At 36.1% G+C, this 24772-nt stretch overlaps 1 protein-coding gene across 5 annotated transcripts in view; it reads right to left on the bottom strand.

Annotated features, from left to right (window-relative positions):
• Positions 1-24772, bottom strand: part of brsk2a (BR serine/threonine kinase 2a) — a 262598-nt gene that overhangs the window by 15362 nt on the left and 222464 nt on the right. For 4 of the 5 annotated variants that reach the window (XM_038275549.1, XM_038275539.1, XM_038275575.1 and 1 more), the window contains exons 9-13: positions 18232-18263; positions 14720-14884; positions 13635-13732; positions 11183-11333; positions 2259-2319 (exon numbers count right to left, since the gene is read on the bottom strand). In XM_038275549.1, coding sequence (XP_038131477.1) covers positions 2259-2319; positions 11183-11333; positions 13635-13732; positions 14720-14884; positions 18232-18263 — 507 coding nt within the window. Of the gene's footprint in view, positions 1-2258; positions 2320-10216; positions 10283-11182; positions 11334-13634; positions 13733-14719; positions 14885-18231; positions 18264-24772 lie in introns of all 5 variants that reach the window. The other variant, XM_038275558.1, reaches the window with a different exon arrangement.

The following is a 24772-nucleotide window of genomic DNA, read 5'->3' as shown; positions in this document are numbered from 1 at the left end:
TACCATGTTAGAAAAGGTAACATACAGGTGCTGGTCATAAAATTAGAATATCATGAAAAAGTAGATTGATTTCAGTAATTCCATTTAAAAAGTGAAACTTGTATATTATATTCATACATTACATACAAACTCATATATTTCAGATGTTTATTTTGTTTAATTTTGATGATTACAAATGACAACAAATGAAAATCTAAAATTCATCATATCAGAAAATTAGAATATTGTGAAAAGGTTCAAAATTGATGGCCCCTGGTGCCACACTCTAATCAGCTAATTAACTCAAACCACCTGCAAAAGCCTATAAATGGTCTTTCAGTCTAGTTCTATAGGCTACACAATCATGGGGAAGACTGCTGACTTGACAGTTGTCCAAAAGACGACCATCGACACCTTGCACAAGGAGGGCAAGACACAAAAGGTCATCGCTAAAGAGGCTGGCTGTTCACAGAGCTCAGTGTCCAAGCACATTAATAGAGAGGCGAAGGGAAGGAAAAGATGTGGTCGAAAAAAGTGTACAAGCAAGAGAGATAACCGCACCCTGGAGAGGATTGTGAAACAAAACCCCTTCAAAAATGTGGGGGAGATTCACAAAGAGTGGACTGCAGCTGGAGGGAGTGCTTCAAGAACCACCACACACAGACGTATGAAAGACATGGGTTTCTGCTGTCGCATTCCTTGTGTCAAGCCACTCTTGAACCACAGACAGCGTCAGAAGCGTCTTGCCTGGGCTAAAGAGAAACAGGACTGGACTGCTGGTGAGTGGTCCAAAGTCATGTTCTCTGATGAAAGTAAATTTTGCATTTCCTTTGGAAATCAAGGTCCCAGAGTCTGGAGGAAAAGAAGAGAGGCACTTCATCCACGTTGCTTGAAGTCCAGTGTAAAGTTTCCACAGTCAGTGATGGTTTGGGGTGCCATGTCATCTGCTGGTGTTGGTCCATTGTGTTTTCTGAGGTCCAGGGTCAACGCAGCCACATACCAGGAAGTTTTAGAGCACTTCATGCTTCCTGCAGCTGACCAACTTTTTGGAGATGCAGATTTCATTTTCCAACAGGACTTGGCACCTGCACACAGTGCCAAAGCTACCAGTACCTGGTTGAAGGACCATGGTATCCCTGTTCTTAATTGGCCAGCAAACTCTCCTGACCTTAACCCCATAGAAAATCTATGGGGTATTGTGAAGAAGAAGATGCAATACACCAGACCCAACAATTCAGAAGAGCTAAAAGCCACTATTAGAGCAACCTGGGCTATCATAACACCTGAGCAGTGCCACAGACTGATCGACTCCATGCCACGCCGCATTGCTGCAGTAATACAGGCCAAAGGAGGCCCAACTAAATACTGAGTGCTGTACATGCTCATACTTTTCATGTTCATACTTTTCAGTTGGCCAACATTTCTATAAATCCTTTGTTTTTATTGGTCTTCAGTAATATTCTAATTTTCTGATATGATGAATTTGAGATTTTCATTTGTTGTCATTTGTAATCATCAAAATTAAACAAAATAAACATCTGAAATATATGAGTTTGTATGTAATGTATGAATATAATATACAAGTTTCACTTTTTAAATGGAATTACTGAAATCAATCTACTTTTTCATGATATTCTAATTTTATGACCAGCACCTGTACATGAGGCCCCACATGAGTGAATGCAAAACTACTTGTTCTGTCCTATTTCAGTTCCACAATGCTTATTACAGGCTTCTCTCAAATTGGTGGTCTTCTTACTCATTTTGCCAGTTTAGGTAACTATGTCTTGGTAAGGTGCAGTCGGTCCATAAGCCTTTTATTTTTAGAAGACTGATTAAAAAGTTCTTTCTGATATTTCAAAGCTTAAGATTCTGTTTTCTAACCCCAATTATAAACTCATTCTAACTTATTTCAAACTTATCAGGGATATGCAAGTCTCCATGATGCTGTTTGACGCATTCACAGAATAACCATTCTTACATTGAGCTTAAATTACACATTGGGCTGTTGAACTGGATATTATTTCACGGTATAAGAGTAACAGGGATAAGTTTGTGTTTGCCTGTAAATAAATTCTATTCTACAGCAACACTTCTAGTTGCAATATGGAATATTGTATAGTGTATACAATAGAAAAAGCTGCTTTACTTTTCTTGCAGACAAATTTGGCAATAACACAACAGCAATAATGTGGTATCAGCAGAAGTTGGGTGGTCGTTAACCAGTATGAGTGTGTTATAGAGAAGGTGAGCGATTGTGTCTGAGCCTTATGACTTACCCGTGGGCTGCTGAGGGGGCTGGTGGATAGGCCAGAAGAGGCTCCACTAATAGACCGCGACCTGTGGCAAAAACAAGCGACAACACACAAAGGAGCAAAGGTAATTTAAAGGATCAGCCTGTGGCTTGTAACGTGTTTCAGTAAACATATGGGGAGGTGAGAGGCTGGTCTACATCCTACGTATTGTTTAGAAGGCACAGCAGCACATGGTAGCTCACAGATAATGCTGTAACTGGATGTTTTCATACAGTGTTTGAAAATCTAACCTCTTTGTTATTTTTTTTTTCTTTCGACAATAAAAGATTAGGCGTCTATGTTTGAGGTTGTTTGGGATTACAGGATTTTCTTTTCTGTTTGATACTAGAATACCCAATTAAATAAATCAAAAGAAAACGAGGAGGAGATCTTGGTACATTTGCTCAACATTAACTAAGAATGTGACCAACTTAGCAATAAAGAGTCTAGAGCAAAACGTACCTTCATCTTTAACTGCCCATTTCCAATTTTATTTGTAGAAATAATGAATACAATTGTACATTACATAAAGCAACTTTTATGTATGTAAACATCCTTAAAGAATATTAAGAAGGAATCTCTTTTTATTCTTGCATTTTGCACAGAAATAATTCCAGTCATCCTAACAGAAGACCAATAGGGAAGATTTTTTTCTCAATTATATTCAGGTATTAGGATGACAAAATATTGCATTGTTTTCAAACAGCGTATGTAAATATCTGCTTACAACAGGCTAAGCCCGCTACAACAGCAACAGCACTAACTTGAAAATCAGCATTATTAACATTGACTCCCAGCAATTAGTTGCACACCACTTAACCTTTGGATTCGAATATATTGATCTTCAAAATCCATGGACAAATTTCATGGCCAAACATTCAAACTAGTTTTCCTTTTATTTGCACATTAATAATAAAACAAACAAATTGGAGGGTGTTTATGCCTTCAGGCCAACATAGTATCTGGAGATGCAAAATAAAGAGGAACATTTGGTTGTGTGCCATTTGTCATGTTTTTCATTTTCCTCACAGATGCCGTCAATAACCCCCAATGAGTGGAGTCTTGCTCAGAAATGAACAATCACAGCCCAATCTGTCTCCATCAAGTGCACACATTTACGCACACAAACACAAAAAAAACAGGCGCCTGTCAACACTTGGAAACACCAGCTGCTCACTGTCACAACACTGTCCCTTTCTGTCATTTGGCCTAATAATACCCCCCCCTCCTCCTTTCCCTCGGTCGCTCTTCATCTCTGCATCTGAGCGCGGAGGCATTGGTGCACATGTGGATTGATATGCATTGTTGTTTCCCTTTGGTAAAATAAATAAATAACATCAGTTTTACTCTTCAGTAAAAGGAGCAGACACACGACAGAAGTTAAAGCTACCATGAGTGAAGGGTAATTTTAGAAACACCCACTGCAGAGTTATTTTTGTTCATCTTCCACTGCCCATTTGCAGAGAAAAAAATGGTTTGCACGCATTTAAGCAGACGTGAGTAGGCGATGCCGAGATCATGTTGGCTGGGATTTCTTGTTTCACTGAGCAGCTGACCAGACAGTTATCATTTACATCTAGGCCCAGCGGTCCACTGAGACATATCCACGGGTGCTCACCACTAGATTGCGTGTAAACTTAATCTAAATACGGCCAGAACTTCCGGCCATTATGAGCATATTGTTCTGAGGCATGTTGCATCTGTTAGTTTTGGCCGAGCAGGTCTATAAAGCTTATGTTACAGATGGTTATGCTGTACAGTAATGGGTTGTCAGAGGCTTTCCACTGCTTCACAGTAAAGATGAATTATTGTCGTTGAGGGTTTAATTTACAATGAACAGCACAAACAATTTGGGAATCATTTATCATGTATTAGAAAACCACAACACTACATCATTGAGTCACACTAGAGAAGTTGTTGGATCAACAGTTGCATGTTCGTGTGCATTGATTCTCGTTTGCTCTTAAGCTGTGCAAACTGAAATTGTATTCATACACATCAGCAGATACTGGTTTTAACAGTCAAATGAGAATTTCTTACACGATATTATCTACTTTGGAAATGTGTATGAAGGAATATTTATGAATTGCAAGAAAATGAATCTGAGACTAAATGATTTTACTTTACAGCTTATCCAAACTGATGAGTGTCTTAACATTTCAATGTGTACCTTCTATGGATCTCATACCGGTATTTGGCAAATATTGGTTGGCATAAGCTGTGATGTCATTGCTACAAATTTTAGTAATAGCAAAGCAAACATAGTTGGAAACTACATCATCGGAGCATTCTTCATTTCTTCTTTCTTTTAAGCCAAGAGGATTTCAAAGCAGATTTCAAACTAAAATGCACAACTTAAATAGATCACGAGTAGGTCCACCGTTATTAAGTTTAAATGCTTGGTAATACTATTGGAGAATTATGACTTAATTAAAATGTTAAAATTTCTGATATGTAGTCGACGATTTTTAAATTCCCCCCGGACAATTTTTTAGGTATGAAAAGTAGGACCGTGAAAAGGAGGACGTCTGATCACCTCACCATATAAACAATTTGATGTTTCAGTGAGTGAGTGCTTGTTGCTGTGATGCATCTTTGCTCAGCAGCTTCACTCGTAAACCAACCAATCAGCGCACAGCTCATCTAAATACTCATGAGCATACCATAAAAGGAAGAAAACTTGTCGGTTCATTCTGGGGCTTATAACCAGGCTTGCATTAGGGCTTATAGAATAGCAAATATGCTATTTTCAACCCAACCAATGCTACACACCCTATTCAGAGAACTTAAGGACTAGCAACAAATACCCTATATAATCATTCTATGACCCCTTTAATATAACATTGTCAAATTTAACTTTACTTTATCCTGAAGAACTATTTATTTTGATACGTGGTGAACAAGTAGGTACAGTTATGCGTCCAACCACAAAGAAATTAATAGTCTGAATGAAACAAATTATTTTGATAGTTTTTATTTTTTTTAATAATTTTTATGAAAATGTATATTTTTAGAATGAGAATGAGCTCAAATGAAACAAGACTAATGAGTCTATTTTTAAAATATAAGGAATATAAAGTAGAGATAAATGCCACAAAAAATGCAAGGAGTAGAAGTAAAAGATTGTCTAATAATAAATAAATGTAAATTACAGATACCCAAAATTTCTACTTAAAGGGATAGTTCGGGATTTTTGACATGAATCTGTATGGCAAAAAGCTAGGAGCTAGGCGGAACGAGACATGCATCTGGCTGTTGTCAGGTTAGTAGGCCCTAGCTGTCAGGTCATGGTGTTGCGCGCACTGATACGAACAGAGAGAAAATAGGACCAAGTGATAACGACGTGTGACTTTTTCCACTACAATGTTTTTGGGATGCAAAAATATCACTCTTTTGAACACATAATGTTTTGGGAAGAGAAACGTTTTATTTCGCTGGGTCTAGCAAACCTGTCGGACTACTTTCGGCTTGACCAAAGCTGGACGAGAACTCTGCTCACAGGATGCTGCCAGGGGTAAGTCAGTGTGATTGCATGCCACTGGTGATGGGGATGCCATACAGATTCATGTCAAAAATCCCGAACTATCCCTTTAAGGTAACAAAGTATTTGTACTTTGTCACTTGACACCTCTGTGTAGGACTGATCCTGCATATGACAGAACACACGGTCAATACGTAGTGTAGCATCAAGTGTGTTTCTTTGCATAACGTCTGTTATGCAAAGAAAATTGTGGTGCCAAACTACCCTTTCCCATACTCTCTAAACTAGTCCAAACACACAAAGCTCTACAGATACTAGCCATTGGGAGCAGATTAAAAACATATCAGTCTTTAAGCATTTTGCCTAAGAGTCAGCCATGTTTGATGGAGCTTTAAATGACATGCTCTGTAACCATTTACTCTCTGGCTAAAAGAATGAGCAGAGAAAATTACAATACTACGAGAATCTGTTATTTCAAAGTTTAACTTAGTTTTTTTATTGTTAAAATCAGTTTTTAGCTGTAAGGTACTAAATAGATGTCTAAATCTTTCCTCAATGTTAACACTATTAAAAAGGTAAGGCAAATCTAAGTATCCCTTTAAAACCAATGTTCAGAGGCAACTGCAGTTGTATAAAAGGCACAAATTGTAAAAATCTCAATATCTTCTCACTCAATCTGCAGTTGTACCTCCCTCGGGTTCTCCCACCTAACTTTGCACAAAGGAATTTACCTTGAGCAAGGTCAATTCTATGCCCCAATATAAGTTGTAAAAAGTTGCCTTTAATTACTCCCCGCTTCAACTCCAAAGAATAAATGTTGAATAAACATTAAGGATAAATGCAATAATTAAGACTAAAATAGAAGTAGGAAAAATAGCTTAAATAATACGAGACTGAAAAATCATACTGGAAAAATTTGTCTTTAACTCCACTTTCTTTGTCACCAACTATTCTTCCATTGGAGCTTCTAAACATGAGTAAATATTAATGAAAGTCAACATATGGTTTTAATTCATTTCCTCCTCTGAGCCCTGAAACCCCCCTGAGGACTCATGCATTAATATTCACAGCTCTGCAACGCAGCACAACCCCTGCAGATTTTGTCGAACATATCACTGTAAAAGTGTTTTATTTTTGCTCGTTTTAACCTCTTACATAAATTTAAGTCTCTAATGACCAGGGGATCCCAACTTATTAACACCATTTAAAATACTTTAAAATCAGATTATATAAGAAGACTAGAGCATATCTCTAAGAAAAAAAAAATCATTGATATTCTCTTCTTCACAGTGCAGCACTTTTCCATTTTTCATTTACATATCATTAACCTTCCTTCATTTCTCCTGGCATGTTGTTAGGATCCAAAGTTAAATCAGTGGAATTTATCATGCTTTAGATATATTTTTAGTGCAGCTTTAGCATTACATGAATAAAACAGACAGGCAAATGAGGATGTAGTCATTTCTACTAATATGCAACTTGGCCAATGCTGCATTTATCTCAAATCTATTCAATTACACTTTATAAAACATATCAGTTTGCAATATTTAAACAAAATACTGTATAGCTAACTTTCCAATATTTAAATGAATGTCATTTAAAATAAAACTGCTTCCTGTCTCTTTCACCCTTTTACACAGGCGGAAACATATCATGTCAAAACACATGTTTCAAAGCCGGTCCTCTCTCTCTGACAGCCTCTGATCTCAAGTTCTACAAATCTTCTGAGCTGTCGACAAAAGTTTGCTGTCAGGGAAAGATAAGGTTAGGTTCAGAGAAAGTCAGACAAATCTTTGCACATTACGCTGCTCTGTACATTTCTCCACCGGCATCAGTATCATATACACACACAAACATCAGCATGATCATACAAGGCAAAAACGAGCACAAGATAAAGGATGGAAAAGTTTGTTTTTAAGGAGGGAAAAAAAGAGATTTGATTTGATTTGGAGGCAGAGGGGCTGCGGTATCACAACCTCCCTCCTCCTCCAATTTATAAAGACTGATAGGAGGCAGAGGAGGCCAGGCAGAGCAAAACTAGCAGCTTTTCCACATTAGCATAGCAATTCCGCACTAACAGCAGGATCATTTGAGAATGAAGGTCAGCAATACACAAGGGACAACTGGAAAGAGAGAGAAAGGTGTTTCTCAAAAAAGGAAAGGGAGAAGCTCCTGGAGAAAAACTACATGGAAGGGGACAACTCAAGTTAAACTAGCGTAGAAGAAAGATGCAGACAAGCTTTTTCTTATTTTTGTAAATATAGGATTTGCATATAGACCTATTTTAGATGTTACCATGTAAGATGAAGGTGTGATTTTTGTTTAAGATAAGCACAGATACATATCTCTAACACTTTTAAGTTTTCTTAAAACTTTCCCAGCAAGATTCTGTTTTCAAGTTTCCCTGAGCCCTAAAAGTTAGAGACATGCAAGGAAGATAAATGTAAGGGTTTTGAAAAGGAGGGCTTTTAATCTCAAAGAATTGGGGAATATTTCCAATCAAAAATATTGAAAGTACCACTGTATATATGCAAAAACTCTTTGTTGGTTAATTATACTTAAAAACAATTTGCATATTTTCTGAAAAGTGTGGAGCACATTTATGTTTAGCTTCTCTGAGACAATTATTTGCTAAACTCTGTTGCTATTTTGTTTTAATAACAGCTGGGAGTTTTTTTTTTCATGCACAATTCTTTTGTTTTCCTGACAAAAATTTTTTCCTAATTCCTAGCAAAAAACTCTGGCTTTTTAAATGGGTAAAGAGCTTCTAGCCATTTCCAAGGCTTTACAAAAAAATTGGTTTAGATTTTCCATAGGTTAATTTACTGTGAACAATCAGTTGGTTGCTCTGGTTATACGTTTGGGTTCATTGTCTTGCTGGAAGTTGAACCTCTAACCTTATTTTAAGTCTCTTTAAAATATTCTTAATTATGACAAGCTCCTCTCTAAATAAAACATCCTCACAACATGATGCTGCCACCGCCATGCTTCACCCCAATGAAGATGTATTTAAGGCTTGATGAGGTGATTGATTTCCACAGTAGGAACATAAAATGTAGTTTTAATTTCATCTCACCACAGCCCATTATCCATGTATGCTGAGTCGCCTTTATGGGTTGGGGCAAACTACAGACAGGATTTATTATGGCTGGATTCTGCTTCACTGTTCAATAAAAGGCATATTTGTTGAGAAAAAAACTAAAGTCCTCTCTTTATTTTCCAGCCTTCCAGTTTAGACAGACAGCCATGTATTGTAAGGTTTGCAATTTGACCATAGTCTCGATTTTCAGCATTGAATAGTATTCTTAGAGATTCTCAAAACGCTGAATATTTTTCTTTAGAATTCTCCACACTTTATCCCTGACCTGTCAGCTGAGATTCATTCACATAATTATGATGTTATATGTGTTGTGTAACGAATAGATGCTGTATTAAAATTTTATTTAACCCAATTAAACTTCTCATTGTATTGTGACGATTTAAAACAAGTTGAAGACCTAGGATACCATTTGCAAGAAAGTGTAGCTGGAGCCTCTAAGCTTGAATACATCAGTGGAAAGTTTCTAATATTGGAAATCTATGCCTGAAATGGTTAAATTAGGGTAAAAGTCTGAATATTAAGCAGCTTCTTAACTAATTCAAATGGAAACCAGATTATTCTGGAAGGGCAGGAAGGGATAGAGTTTATGAAACAAAAAAGGAAAAATTTTATGCTTGAATTTGGGGCTACCAAAGGAAAGAGCTTTTTTTTTTTTTTTTTAAGATGAAAGACATTACAATAGATTTAAAACCTATAAAGTGGTTTCCATCTGTGAATCAAACACATCACGGAGTTAGGGGATGGAAACTTTACTGGATGACAACAGGCTTATAAATTAAATGCACTTTATTGCTTTGTCCCCACATCAAAGCCCTTTTCAGCCTTCTACAAGACCGACTTACATTAGTCAGTTTTATGTTATCACTCTCTCTGATGCAATCTTCCCTGCTGTTACAAATGTCACTGCCCCTGAGCACAAATGTGTGGTTTGATGATACACTGGCTGTTGAAATAAGACGTAGAAAAGGATTTTTGAATCAGTGCACTCAGCCTTGTGGGAGTGCGCTCCTGGCATGAGTTCAGCATTTCCAAAATAGCAAAATGGAGAAATGTTCTGCATCTAGAGAAAATGGGACACAGTATGGTAGAACTGATTATGAGGAGAAGCGATAATTGAGCTAATGCCTGAATAAGTGGGGCTGTTGATACTAAGCCTGTGAATTCTAAATGAGCACTGATCTCTAACTTCAGAACTAAATTAATTATGAGCTAAATTTTAAGAAATGACATCCCAATTTTTTTTAATTTTTTTTATACTTAATCACAAATTAAATAAAGAATCTCTGCATCTTTTTTCATGTTGTTGCATGGGTATGGAGCGAGTTAAGGTTAAAGCATGTGGAAGTGAAGGCAGGTGAGTACCTTTCTTCTTTGCTGCATTTTGTTCTGGCGTCTGGAATATCCAAGCTTTTACTGTACACTGATTTACTATGATGAGACAGAAGAAAAAGTAAGCAGACAGTCAGTCTTTGTTTATGTTTAGGTCTACAGTGGAGTTTGTTGACACTGGATGCAAACTCACTGTCAGAACAGCTGAAACATAAACCATGAAGCGGGATCCTCCAGACAAAAACACTCACACACAGAATAAGCTGTTTCTATGTGTGCAGCCTAATAAATTATGATGTAATTAAACACATAATTTCAATAATTTTCTTAAAAAGGGAAATTCATATCATAGACATTTATCACAGAGTGGTACATTTCATTCAAGCTTTTATTTCGATAAATGTTGACTAGGACTTACAGCTAGTAAAAACCCAAACCTCTGGACAGGAGAACGAAAGATAGCTCATTGATTTGCATCTATCTTGGAATGTACCAAAAAAAAAAAGGGGGTCTTATTGTCCCTCATACAGCAGCACTCCAACTACAGGTCACTCTAGTGACAGCTGCCAGAATTGACATCTTAAAATGTTTTCAGAAAAACTGAGCCAAGGTATTGTTCCCTCTGATTTAAGCATGTTTTACTGGGAACCCAAACTTTAGTTTTTCAAAATAAAAATATCATATATTACATTATAATAGAGAAATATCCGCTAAGAGAAAAGGATTTTGTAAAAATATCAAATTGCTGTAACATAATATTTCACAATTAAAAAATCTTTTTACCGACCCTTCTGTACAGCAATATTACATTTTATGACAAACAGCATATCTTTTCAATAGCTGTAAGCAAAAATCGTCATTATTATCAGAAATAATGGGTAAAGTTTAACTTTTTGAATTTGTAAAATACTAACTCTTCATTAGAATTAGACTACAAACATAGATTCTTATACCTTTAGTCTATATTATACTTCTTTAATTTTCCACATGCATGCGCACCTTTGTCCATGTTGTGTCATGTCGATAGCTCTCCTGGCTGGTACTGGCGAGCCTCCGTCAGTGACACTCAGAACCTCCATGGATTTCCGCTCTGGCCTCCTCTTGCCATGACGGTTCAACATTGGAGAGTCAACCCGCTTTTTTGGTGGGTCTGCATGAAATAGAAAAATTAAATAAAAGGAAATAAAATATAGAGAAAACACAAAACACCTGGTCTGGTAGCTATTATTCGCTGGTATTGGGCAGTTTTCCACATGGCTTGCATAGATGTTAGAGTTTGACTGATGTTTAACACTGATCACATTGACATTCTAACTAATAGAGAATAAGTAATGGCTTCCTTCCAGCCTTTGAACTAATGGCCACTGTATTGACTGTATCACATTCACTGAAGGAGGAGTCTATTTATCAAAATGTCGACACACGCACAGACCGTTGTCACAAAGTAACCTGAGCAGGAGTTTAAAGAGAGCATCTCCATCCCTGTTCAGACTTCTGTGGATGGAAAATCATTCCTATGATGTTAGGCACCAATTTTATTTCATCAGATAATGTTTGACTCAAATCAGATGACAATTTTTTTATTTATTTTTTTAAACCCTGGTGAATCTTTCTATTCAAAGCCGTGGTTTTTATTCATTCTCAATAAACGAAAAGGGTTTCTTCATCTGTTTACTGAACAACCAATCTAACGCTGTAAGAGCTGGAGCAGAACCAATTTTTTTCTGATAGAGGAAAACACTGCAGCTTGGTTAAGCCATAAAAATACTTTCATGAGTTGGAATCCTCGATAAATTGTTCTGCATTTATTTTTTTGTTTGAATAAACAAGAGTTTGAAAATAAAACTCACTGCTTAAAAGGGGTTTTGCTTAAATACATATAAATCTTATGGGTTCATGTGTGGGTTCCAAATTTTGACCAATCTTAAAGGCAAACTTACTTGTAGTTTCAAAGAAAGTTGGACTTTAAAAAATAAGTATTTTTCTCATAGAAAAAAAACTTTTCTACAGTACATATTAAACATTTCCCCTATTGTTCTTCTGATGGCTAATATGATTATAATAATGATTATGATACAATAATTACACTTAGAATGGGCAATAGTACAAAGTTGTAAAACACCTTAGAATAAACAAATCTATTATTAAAATTATAATATTGTTAGAATAATACAATTGAAAGAGCATAGAACTAATTCATCTGTGGCTCTATGGTCAATATAAGAGAAGCATTCAACACATTACAGTCAAAGAAATAATGCATCTAAAGGTTACAAGAAAATGACCTAAAGGAGTGGAGTTGAAAACCACTGATCTAGGATCTAAAAGGTCTAGTGGAGGATTTTTGTGACTTTTTGAAAAGACCCGCCCTCTCCACTTTAAAAAAAAAAAAAAAAAAGTGCACATACACAACCCCCTGCCCGCTCCTGAGAGGGAACGCCTATTAAACGCCTGCGAGAGCATGCACATATTTAAAAGTCGCTATTTGCATCGCTCATACAAGCTTACTTTCCAAAGATGTGCAATTTTCCCCACTATGTCAGACTCACCACCCGGTAAGTGAAAATGGGGAGGAGCACGTAGGGCGGTCTTACGTAAACATATCCCCAGAGGGATAGACAATTAGGAGGACCACTTATTGTCATGATCCACCTGGAAAAAGAACATCCTCCATTATACCTTTACGTAAACAACATTTTTGATTGAAATCATATCCACTGCTAATAATAGCAGAAAGCCTTTCATGCTTTGCTTCTCTTTCTCCCTCTCCCTTTACCTGGAAACCTTGTAATAGTGGATGGAATTGTATAAACTTTAAATACTAGGATTTTTTCAGATAAAGGAGATAGTCATACCCTTAAGAATGAGTCATCATTGGGTCTATAATCAGCATAATGAGTCAAACTATGCAGCTAAATCAACACAGAAAGGAATTAGACAAGAAATCACCTTCCGGAAATCTGTGGGATGAAAACGAGCACTAAATCTGGTGATCAATGTTTTCTGAAGGTTTTTCCTTTGTGAAATATTGTAGGACAAAACAAAATGTCTGTTTTACGAAATGTGGTTAGACAAAGAAAGAACAGCAGGGGGAGCATTTGGTGTAGAACCACCAATTTTGTTTTATCAATTATCTCCTGACATTTATTATATGTAATGAATAAATAAACAAATACAAGTTTAAAGGTTAATTATCCCTGTTTGATTCACTATCAGATACCTGATTTTACACATTGATAAATGGGCTCATAAATGTAGTAGAGGGTGCTTCAACTAGAAAAAAAAGTCAAACAGTTCTTCACCACTTTCATATCTCTTAAATTACCTCTTCAAAAATATTTATCTCTTAATTTAAGAGTTTTTGGGGCATATTTTAGATGATTTTGTCTTAACACAGTGAACATTTATGGTTAGAAACTGAGACATTTATGTTTGTCCCTGTAGGACTCACCAACGTCGTTGCGAGGTGGAAGGTTCTGGTCCTCTTGACTGGGGTACCTCTCCTTACGATCGAGTAACAAGAAGTAGATCATCTTCTCTTGGTTCTCACTGCAAAAGCGCAACATTTAAAATAATAAAAGCAAGTTGTTAAATCTTTTCACACAGGTTGAAATCATAAAATTATCTTAAAGGTTTCCTCGATCTTCGCTGCAATGTAACGGGAATGTTAACAATTCCAATAGAAACATGAGATTAATGTTAAAAATCGTCAAACTGAGATCGATGTCCTTTAATATTTTGTGTGTGCTCAGTAAAACGGCTGATAAATTGTTTCTATATTTAAAAAAAAAAGTTTAGTTTTACAGATCATTAAGCCTTCCCATCATGGTATGCATACTTTTTCTTTAGCCTACTCAGCCATATTTCTAGAGACTGGGTGCTGGTAAGTGTTAAGTCCAATGAAAGTGTCAAAAGATCACAAGTTCGACCTTTACTTTCTTTGCAAATCAGGAAACCTAATGTCTTTAGCCTCTGTGGTGCACTCTCTATGCAAAATACCCAGGGAATAGGCCTCTATAATAAAGACAGATTGGAAAGCTGTGGGAGGCAAAGAGACAAGGACCTGCAACTTCAGCTAAAATGAAGCAGGGGAAGGGAAATGGAGACCACAGATTTTTCTCCCATGCAGCACAATTACAAAATTATCCCAGGAGAAGGAAAGCAAATGGAGTATGGTGAGAGAGTACTTAAAGCAAAGAGGAGAAGCGCTGGGAAATTTAAAAAACTGAAACATTAGTGGGATTATATTTGAAAAGGGGAGAGCTCTTAGAAGAAGGATATGTACAAAAGTGACACATATAGTAAGTCAGCTTCTAGAGCAAACCGGGACAAATTCAGACAAAAAGTATCCTAGCACCAAGCACTGTTAGCACTGTGTGATAACACTTAAGTGATCAATGGTTTCTGACATCTAAAGCGAAAGCTTTATGGGATTTTGTAAGAGCCAGGAAAAAAAAAAATTAAAGTGTACAAGCAAGACCTGAAATCACACCCATAAAGTATCGATCCCTCCCGTTTAAACATCTATTCACTCACTCATCTGATAGCAGGTCTTTAAGAAGTTTGTTTTTGTCTCTGAAGCAGCCCAGGGAGTGCATGCTGTCCAGTACATCTGGGTCGATGTCGTCTGCAGAAGGCAGGCTGCGGATGGTTACCTTTCTGGGAACAGGCTGCTCTGGCTCCGGTTCGTTTTTTCCACCACTAGGAATGCATAAAAAACGAGAATAAAAATAAGATCCTTTTTTGTGATGATTTTTCTCTCCATAAATACAAATTTTTGGTACTGCTTTGTGAGCACCTGGATAATCCTACTGATCCAACAAGGTCATTCATTTGAAGCCTGACTTATTTGGTCAGGCTCAGTTTACAAAATGTTTCCTTAAATTATTATTAATTTTTTCCTAAAACACTTTCAGATATTTCACATTACCCCGTCTTTTCTCTGCCTGTCTCTGAGGAGAACACAGGCAGGCCTTAACATGAAAGCCAAATTACACCGTTTTCAAGAGGATTGCTGTTCTATTTCTTCATTTCAACTGAACACAAAGAGAACTGCAGTCTTCCTTTCAATAAACATGCCAATACCCACAGACATTTAGACAGATTTGAGTCAATATTCTCCTCATTATTACTTTCCTGAATCTATTATTTTTCATCTGGTGAGCTCAGTGAAGCAGAAACCCCATTGGCAGCTATTAAAATAACACGCCCTCCATTATCTATATACAGTGAACTTATGAACTAGATCTATGTCAATGCTTTAACTAACTTTCCTTTCCCCCATTTCTCTGTCTTTAACGTATACCTGTATATTAAGACATAATCTAATAAAGGATTCAGTCCTTATTTTTACCAAAAAGTGAAATGGTTAGGGGCATTTTTTCCTGCTGAAGTCAAATCATAACGGCTGAAAAATACATTTTCTTATGTTTCCTTTGTATAACATTGCATTGCTGTTATTAAGACCATGTCTAAACAACTAATTTTAAATGACAGTTTTACAGTTGTCTCTTGAAGAACTTATTTGCTTTTAAATTATTTTACATAATGATCAAGAAAATATCTCCCCATTAGAGATATGATATTGTGGAGTATTCTCAGCATAGAACTGATTTTTCCAAGTATCTGTATTGAAATTCTAGATGTTGTTCATCTAAAGCAAAAAGCTCAAAGTAGTCTGATGGATGAGAATCTCCTATGGGTGTAAAAAGATGGATAAAGCTGAATTTTCCATGTCCAAATGAAATCAAGACCATGATTATTATCCTATTAACTCTCACAAAACGGAGAGTTTAAAGTGCTGTTGGTCCTCTCCATTCATTTGTTTTTAACTAACTGGAATCATAGCATTATCTTGGACAGTGAGCTTAAATTTGTTATAATTTTAAGTTGATGAAGAACTAAACAAATATGCCCCGTTCTGGTCAGAAAAAAATTCCTTATGAATGCTGACTAGAAAAAAGTAAAGTGAGCCATCCCTTCATATCATCCTCTATATGCTGTCTGCCTATTTAGTATAGAATCACTTAGAAGATTTTACTTTTTAAACCCTTTAAATGGTCTGACACCATCTTATTGTACATAGTTGATCTTTTACATAAACATAGTCACTGTAGGATGCTGACATCTGAAAACCAAATGCTTTTATTCTTTCTGACAACCAGACTGATAATTTAAGGAGACCAAGCTTTCAGCTGCAGTTCCTAAAATGTGAAACAGTATCACACCATCTATAAGATGCACCGGCAGCTGATTTTAAATCCATCAAAAACTTTGGTGTTTTGCCTTTTAATCCAAAGGATTAGTTTTGTTTCTGCTTTTAAAGATACCATTGTAATACTTATTTTAGATTGTGTGTAACAGTGCTATGTAACCAAGTGATTGATGGATTGAGGTTAAAATAATGAAACACCAGAGTTCCATACAAAACTCAACTCAAACCCCTTTATTAAACCAGTAAAATGTTCATGTTCATTTTTATCTTTTCTGAAACCTTTTTCTGCAAAAACTGCAAAAGTTAAAGACTGCACAGTTTTTTAATCAAAAGAATTGAAATAAGTTTTTGTTTTAGCTAATAATTTCATAAAATCAAGTATGTTTACTAAAACCTATTCGACCTTGGTAGGTCATGTGACTGGCTCTTCAGACTGGGAGGAGACATCTGCAGAGCACATTTAAATAATATTCTTTAAATTTTGTAATTATTTTGAGGGCAATCAAATTATTATGGAGCAGGAGAAAGTCCCCTACAAAAAAAAAATAAAATATCAGGAGATAAAAGACTGGTTTCTACTGAAGTCTGAGGAGGCCTGTTGTGCCTCAAATACATATTTTAAAGCAAATCTTTGGTGACCCATTTTCCATTACAATTACAGTGACCTTTTTTTTAAAACCAAAAAGCTGTGGGTTTGAGACACTTTGAGACACTTTCCTGCAGAAACTGTAGTCACTAACCAGGGCTACTGTAATCTCTAAATTAGATAAGTATTGGTAAATTAAAAAAAATGTATAGAAACGATGTAATATTTACTTTAAATCTAAACTTTAGCTTAAAGCATTTACATTCTTTATTTAGCAAGGCACTAAGGCTTGGCATCCACAAATGCCTAATCTTAAATGTAATTGCACCATTATTTGCGTCAAAGATTTCTAAAGCAGAACTTTAATCTTCTAAATCCAAATAAACAGGAACAAGAATAAAAATCATGACAAACTTGTCATTCTTTAATGGAAAGCATGAATAAAAAGTAACTTATTTCCTGTCCCAACTCACATCTCCTGTTGCTTCTTCTAACATTTTAGCTCTCTGTTTTTTTTTTTATATTATTTATCATAGTAAATTGTCAATGATGAAATTCCAATAACACTTCTCTCTCTTAGGATGCATTATGGGGCCATGGGTCAGAGAGGTAGTCATTGGGATTTCCACCAGGAAACTTGCAGCCTTCCCAGTACTTCAGTGCTCTGCTTTAACCTTAATGCCAGTTTGAGGGATCAGTAAAAGATAAGGAGCTTAAAGCACTTTCATTTTATAATTCCTGACTTTACTAAATGGCAAACAACTATTTACCCTAAAATTAAAAACATACAGTTTAGCTTTAATAATACTGTTGCAGTAATTCTCATCATAGAGATTGCTTATTTCGTTTAAATTTTCAGAAAGCAGCTGTACTTTCCTTTGGGAACAAGATAGCGATGAATATTTCTTAATGAATTACATCGGACGAATAAAGTGCATATATTGTATTTTTAATGTTAAACAATGGGGCAAACTTAAGTGGTACTAGTTTAGTTTCCTCGTCCCCACAGGCTCCCTCAGGCCTTCTGCTTGTTCACATGACCATATGCTTAGAATTTTCTTTCATGCGCTACCAATTTACCCCCCATGTCCCTGAGAGTGAAGTCATGCCCTGCATAAATGTACTCTTGTGTACATAGCTGAGGCTCAGTCATTTTTCATGTGGAAGCTCCCTTCAGGTGTTGAACAGTCTAACGAACGATGAAATTGGGGGGCATATAAATCTGGGAGAAGGCCATGAGGAACTTACATGTACCACGAGTGCTTCTGGATTTTTTCTAACTGTAAAAGAAAGAAGAAAAAAAAACTGTTATTACACAGAAATTATTTTGATATTTGTTTCCGTTTATGCAAACAATTATTTGTGGGAGTTTTGGGGGGGAAATAAGAAAGTTTGACACAGTGTTGGTTTAGAAAAGCTGTATAAAAATAAAAAAACTCACCATAACCTAAATTATACAGAAAAACAACATTAAATACAAAAGTTTAAGTAAATAAAGAGGCTTAAAAAAAAACAAAAAACATTGCAGTCATTGAGGAAAAATAAAGAGATTTTATTGGTTGAGAATCAAGGTTGAACTATGGATGAGAAAGATAGATGATACAACTGATCTTCAAACATGGATTATTATCTCCATCTTACCCAGTGCCGACAGTGCCAAGTTCTTACGCTGAGGAAAAATCTACCATTAACATTAGAGCTGGGCTATATGGCGATATATATCGTGAGGACGAGAGAAACATGTCTATCGTGACCTTTCTCCTCTATTTTTTCTATCGTGATAAACTTTTTTATTTTATCTTAACTTTTTTTAGCCAAGATTCTATACTGTTCACTGTCATGGCTGCAAATTGCATAACTGGAGTTCTTGGTTTGAGGTTGGGATTCTCATATTAGGAAACAAGATGATGGGTAAAAAATAGGCAATGAAAGATTTTTTTCAACCCTGTCTATCTGACGGACTATGAAAACATAAAATGCAACATCAGTTGTGGCATATCGTGATATATATCGTTATCGTGATATAAAATAATCCATATCGTGATATAGTTTTTTTTCCATATCGCCCAGCCCTAATTAACATCGTCTTTCGATTTCTCTTAGTTTGAACAAAAATCTCTTGATGATATCCCTCTTTATTGTACTTATCATGTAGCTACTCGGTCACTAACCCTCTCAACATTCTTTCTTGTAAGTGATCCCAAAGCAAAGCGAGGCAGAAATGGCGAGCCAAAGGGCAACAAAGAAAGATGTCTGTTACAATGACTTCTCCTTCCTTCCACTGGCCACAGTCAGAAACAAGATCAATGTCACTGCTGGGACTTTTTAATTTGCTCACGCTGCTGTTGTGGAACCACAGGAGATGCACAGAGCAAGTCTAATTATTGTCACTCATTCAGAGTTCATGTCTATACGTCTCCATCAATGTCTTGATCTTTCCTGCATCCCATAGGACCTACCTCTGTGTGGCAGAACTGATAAATGACTGTGTGCGATATTAGAGCAATCAGCGAGCCTTTCAGGCTGGTAAGCGACTTTCGGTGAGTGCTGTATGCCTCTGCAGAGGTCATGGTATTGACAGAGATATTCTGGCTATCAGATACAGGCCAGTGGCTGACCTACTCTGACTGCATTTTATTGAAGGCCTGGAGGCAGGAGACAAATATCACACACATTGCTTGCAGACAGTAATGAGGTTTAAAGTAAAAATGAACATTAAGTGCTCATGACCATTATACAAGTAGGCGAAACACATCTCTTAATGTACAGTGCTGTAAAAAAGAAATTTTCTCTTTAAGGCTACTTCAGGTTTTACTTCTTATTTTAACTTAAATAGTAGTATTTCCTTAATTGGCTACTGTAGAGTACTTTGAATTACTGTTTTTTTCTACACTATCTGAAAATTTTTTATGAACTTATTTTTTTTCTACTGACTGAAGTTAACTTAGTGTGATGCTAAAAGATTTTTTCAGTTAAAAAACTCTTAATCTGAAAGGTCAAAAATGAAAATACAGGTTTTAAAATACTTTTTTGTATCTCACTTGTACACTACATATTATTAACTGGGCTATATTTAATCATTCTTTATTTATGACATCACCATTCCTGTGAATGGGAAGACAACGACCGAGTCTGATATTTTGCCATCCGATTGCCAGTAATCCTTTTTAATATATCTTTGTGTATTTAAAGAAATAAGTTTACTTTTATGTGAACAGCCTGCAAAACTGTTATATGTATTCATATAATTTTGTTTATGATCATTTTTTTCTTATACTCTCAGTGTTTTCTACCTTTAAAGATGATGTTTGCAACCAAAATTTGAAATAGCAACCACAGCTGTAATTTGAGCCAATGTGTTCAGATATACCCACCTCTCAGGATATTAAGCAGCAGTACTAGTTTCTAAACATCATGTGTTTGGGTTGTAGTTTTTGCCAAACACAAAATTATCTGGAACCAAATTGGAATATAATCAACGAGTCATTTAAAATCTTTAGAAGACAAACTAATATTACCCTGCCACCTCCGCAAATTGCCTCAAATGAAAACATCTGCAACAGTGCCATTTTTTGTTAAAAGAAATAAAACTTTTAGGCGTTGCTTAAAACTTTAAACAAATAATAGAGCTATGGTTTTATCGTCAAAACATTAGGAAAGCAATAAATGCCCCCTTAAAAAAATAATAGGAGTGTTAAATAAGTCACCCAAATACTGTGCTACCCTTCATATACATGGCATTGATTTAAATAATGCACCAGATTAGAGCTCTGTTTATTGATAAATGCCTAACTATAAATGACCAGGAAAATTTTTTTGAGGACATAAAAATCTTGATATCTGAAATCCTGCTAGAGTTGTGAATGTAGCATTATACATTCATAGAAGTCAAGCACAAGCCAATCTATATGATTAATGTATTTTACCCAATAGGGTATACAACTGCCCCAGAGGCTTTTTTGTATAGGTAAGCTACCTTGACATAGCCACTTAAATATTTATTTCACTAATACATAAAATACCGCTGGGCAAATTCGTCTGCACTGTGTTTGTCTGTTGTCCTGTCAAACCCCCAGTCGGCGACAACAAATGGGGGCTCATGCTAAGCTGGGTTCTGCTCCAGGTTTATAAGTAACAAATATATATACCGTTTTTCCAATGGCCACAGAGCACACATGTAAAAATATAACCCCCACATATTGGCTGCATTTTTTAAAAAAGGGCTTCTAGTTGTTGCTTAAAGACAAAACAAGATTTAAAGAGAAATGAGCAAATGGAGCTTGTTTCAGGCAATAGATGAACTGAGGGACTGGGCCCATGTATAATAAAACAGGCTTTTCCACGTTACTGAATCATACGTATTACCCTGCCAAAAGGCTTTAAATCCGTATTAACCGTCCCCTCTCGTGTTGCAAAGTAAGGTAGAAACCATTTAGATCTACGTTTCTGCTTCTTTTTCCTGTCAGACAGCAGTAAAGATTGAACATTAAAAGCTGTATTTCAAAAGGCCTCATTTTAGAAAGAGAATATGGTGAAGAATTAGGATATTAAAAGTCTTAAGTGGTCATATTGAGTTCTAGAAAATGAATCCTGTGCTTTCAGTTTGAGTTTTTAAATCATTTGATGATTCATCTGTTAGGGGCAAACAATTTTTTTTTTGTGTTTTGCGTAAGCTAGACTTAAGAGCCCAGGAGGGTTGTAATACCCACTGGCCTCTGGATGTCTAACCAGAAAGAGAGAACAGTGATTATTTTGTTTTAGTCAAGTCCATTAAATGCAGGGATATGGCCTCCCACCAATAACAGGGACTCTGGCTTTGTGAGATTTGATTCTTTTTGCATCAACAAGAAAAATCTAATTAACAGAAGCTAACAGACAGTAGTGGCTGTATGATTACAGTGTAAAAAGATCCATCAAACTGTTATGAGGAAGTTCATGAAAAAACAAGCCCTTGCCAAATAACCTCTTGTTATTATGTCTGCCCTTGGGTGTTTTTGTCTCTTGTGCGACTCTATGCTCACCAGTAATCTTGAAAGATTCTCAAACTGAAAGGCTATTTGACATTCTGTGAGGTTACAACACATCCTCTAAGGTCCTTTTGGAGTTAGGAGAGGGGAACAGACAGATAGCATATTCTCTCTCAGCCGTTTGGCCTTAGTGTAACCCTTTATCGAGGACACTGCTGCTTTCTGGTGGGCATATCTGGGGATATGGGTGACCTGCCCTCATCAAAGAGGGGGGACATGAGTATAAGAGAAGCAGTGCATCTGCAGCATACATAGGCGGATCTACTGGGGTGGCATAGGGTGGCAACTGCCACCCTAAATGACAGCCTTGCCACCCCAGCTGCCACCCCAGTTGGCGGTAGGGGTGGCGAGGCTTATAAATTATGGATCATTTGAGAATTACGACCGCTAATTTCAAATGTCGGACTGCAGTGAATGCAGCACGAGATGACGCGAGAGCGACTGAGACTGATTGTTTTGAAAACCGAATGGGGCAATGTGAGGGGGCCAGGGGTGATGGGGAGAGGAGAAACGGGATGAAACAGGTAAAAACTGATTAACTATCTATCGAGGAATGAAATTATAATGAAAGCACAATGTCGCTAGCATAGCTGCAATGCTGATTTACAGATGATAAAAATCAGGTTGCAGAACGTTATTTCTCTAACTATGATGTTAGTTAGGCCTGACGTTTCAGGCTCATAAAGACATATTTGCGGTCAACTATGACAGAAAAGAGACGATCAAGTTTGGTTGAACTCAAATCAAAACGCACAAAGGCATTGGATCTAAATAAAGTTGTGAAGCGTTTTGCTGAGCAACATGGAAATCGCCGCATTCAGCTGTTATAGTCATGTCAACTCTATGTTATGCTCTCTGGTGAACCTTTAAAGAGCTGCTACATTTTGTTTTGGCACCTGAGAAAATCTGATATTTCCTTTAATAAAACCAAAAGTGTTAAAAGTTAAAAATGTGATACTGGTGTGAATCCTGCTTAATATGAAGCAGTGTTGTTGTTTCTTTTTTTGTATATATAGTATGAAACTATCCAGAAATGACCCGTATGAACCTACTCACAAGCAAAATGTATTTTTATGTTGCTTCTTTTCAGATTTGTGGAGATTTTGATGTAACATACAGAACCCGCCTTTTTGTTGATTTGTTGATACAGCAGTATGGAGGACCAACTCTGCCATATTTAAAAATAAATACAGAAATAAATAAATGCTTAATAAATAAATAAGCATACAATTAATTGCCACCAAAAATACAAACAACAAATAAATGTAAGTAGAAATTAAATAATACAGCTAGTCATAAAGGTATATAACTCTTTTAATTGGCTTCTTTATTTCTTTGCCTTTTTAATATTTACCTTATTTATTTTTTTGTCATTTATTATCTTCAACTTAATTTTTTAATTACTTATATTTTTAAGTATTTATTTAAGTGCATGTTATCATATTTTTGTCTGTTTTATTCTTCCTTTGTATTTTTTTACCCTAGTTATTTCTTCGCCGCTATTTCTTTCTGCCTGCCCTTTTAACATTTCTGCCAGCCATTATAATATAATTTCTAATTACATTTATTTGTTGATTGTATTTTTGGTGGCAATTAATTGTATGCTTATTTATTTATTGAGCATTTATTTATTTCTGTATTTATTTTTAAATATGGCAGAGTTGGTCCTCCATATACAGCTCTATCTACAGCATATTTACATGCATGAAATGTCCCTTTCATGTTGCCTTAACTGCTGTATGTCAAGTTACTGAGGAACAAATGGGGTAAATGTGTGTTCAGAGTAAACAATACATGGATGTCTGGTACCTTGTTTGGTGCTTTGACCCTTTTATTTCTACTGTGTAGTTCTGCTCACTTTAGTCCAGCTCAGTCCATAGATCTCTGATGGGTAACTTTTTCTTTCTATAGTTTCTTCTTGGTCAAATGCTGCAAAGCTGCCTCTCTGACAGTCAATCTCACACATCTGCGAATCAGCACCTGTGTCTTACCTTAATACCTTTCCTGTCATAATGCCCCCCTAGAAGTAGTGTTATCATTCTTCTATCTCCTATTAGGTGAGATCACATTGTACGATGTATTACTAATATGAACTGTTTCACATGAAACACTAGTACTGTACATACAGTACTATTCTCACCAAACTGTGATAACTGTGATTAAATTAAGTGTAAACAAATGCCATATGTTGCCACCCCTAAAAAATTCCTGCCCCCCTCTTGCCACCCCATAAATATTTTTCTAGATCCGCCCCTGGCAGCATAATAAAATTGAATTTTTTTTTTTTTACTTTATGCAGCTAGAATAGTACTATATAGACCTTTTTGCTTTATTTCATACCATTTTTCTTTTTCCTTTGCTCATACCGTAAAATTAAAAAGAAAATAACTTGAAAAAACTTGTTCAGTGTTATTGTGGGAACATCCTAGAATTGAGCTGCTTATGGTGGCTGCACATTGGAGTAGCTCTGCCAGCTAGACTCGGATATTCTTTTTTAAGAGAACCAGTGTTGATATTTAAGAGCCATCTTAGATTTAGTCTTAGTCTTCAGGATGAAATCTACTATTAGTTTTAGTCACATTTTAGTCATTACTATATGTGATAGTTTTAATCGAATAAAACTTAAAAAGGTTTTAGTCTCGTTTTAGTCAGTTTTATGTTGTAAACCTTTACAATTTTGAATAACAACCAGATTCTTTACCAGACTGACAGCTCTTGCCTAGATACTACAATTGCTGGGTACAGAATGCTGCTCTGCAGTT

Source organism: Cyprinodon tularosa, unplaced genomic scaffold, assembly GCF_016077235.1.
Source record: "Cyprinodon tularosa strain WSP-4 unplaced genomic scaffold, ASM1607723v1 ctg121, whole genome shotgun sequence".
NCBI classification, from domain to species: Eukaryota; Metazoa; Chordata; class Actinopteri; order Cyprinodontiformes; family Cyprinodontidae; genus Cyprinodon; species Cyprinodon tularosa.
The sequence above is the reverse complement of the archived record's forward strand: the minus strand, read 5'-3'. Positions and strand labels throughout refer to the sequence as shown.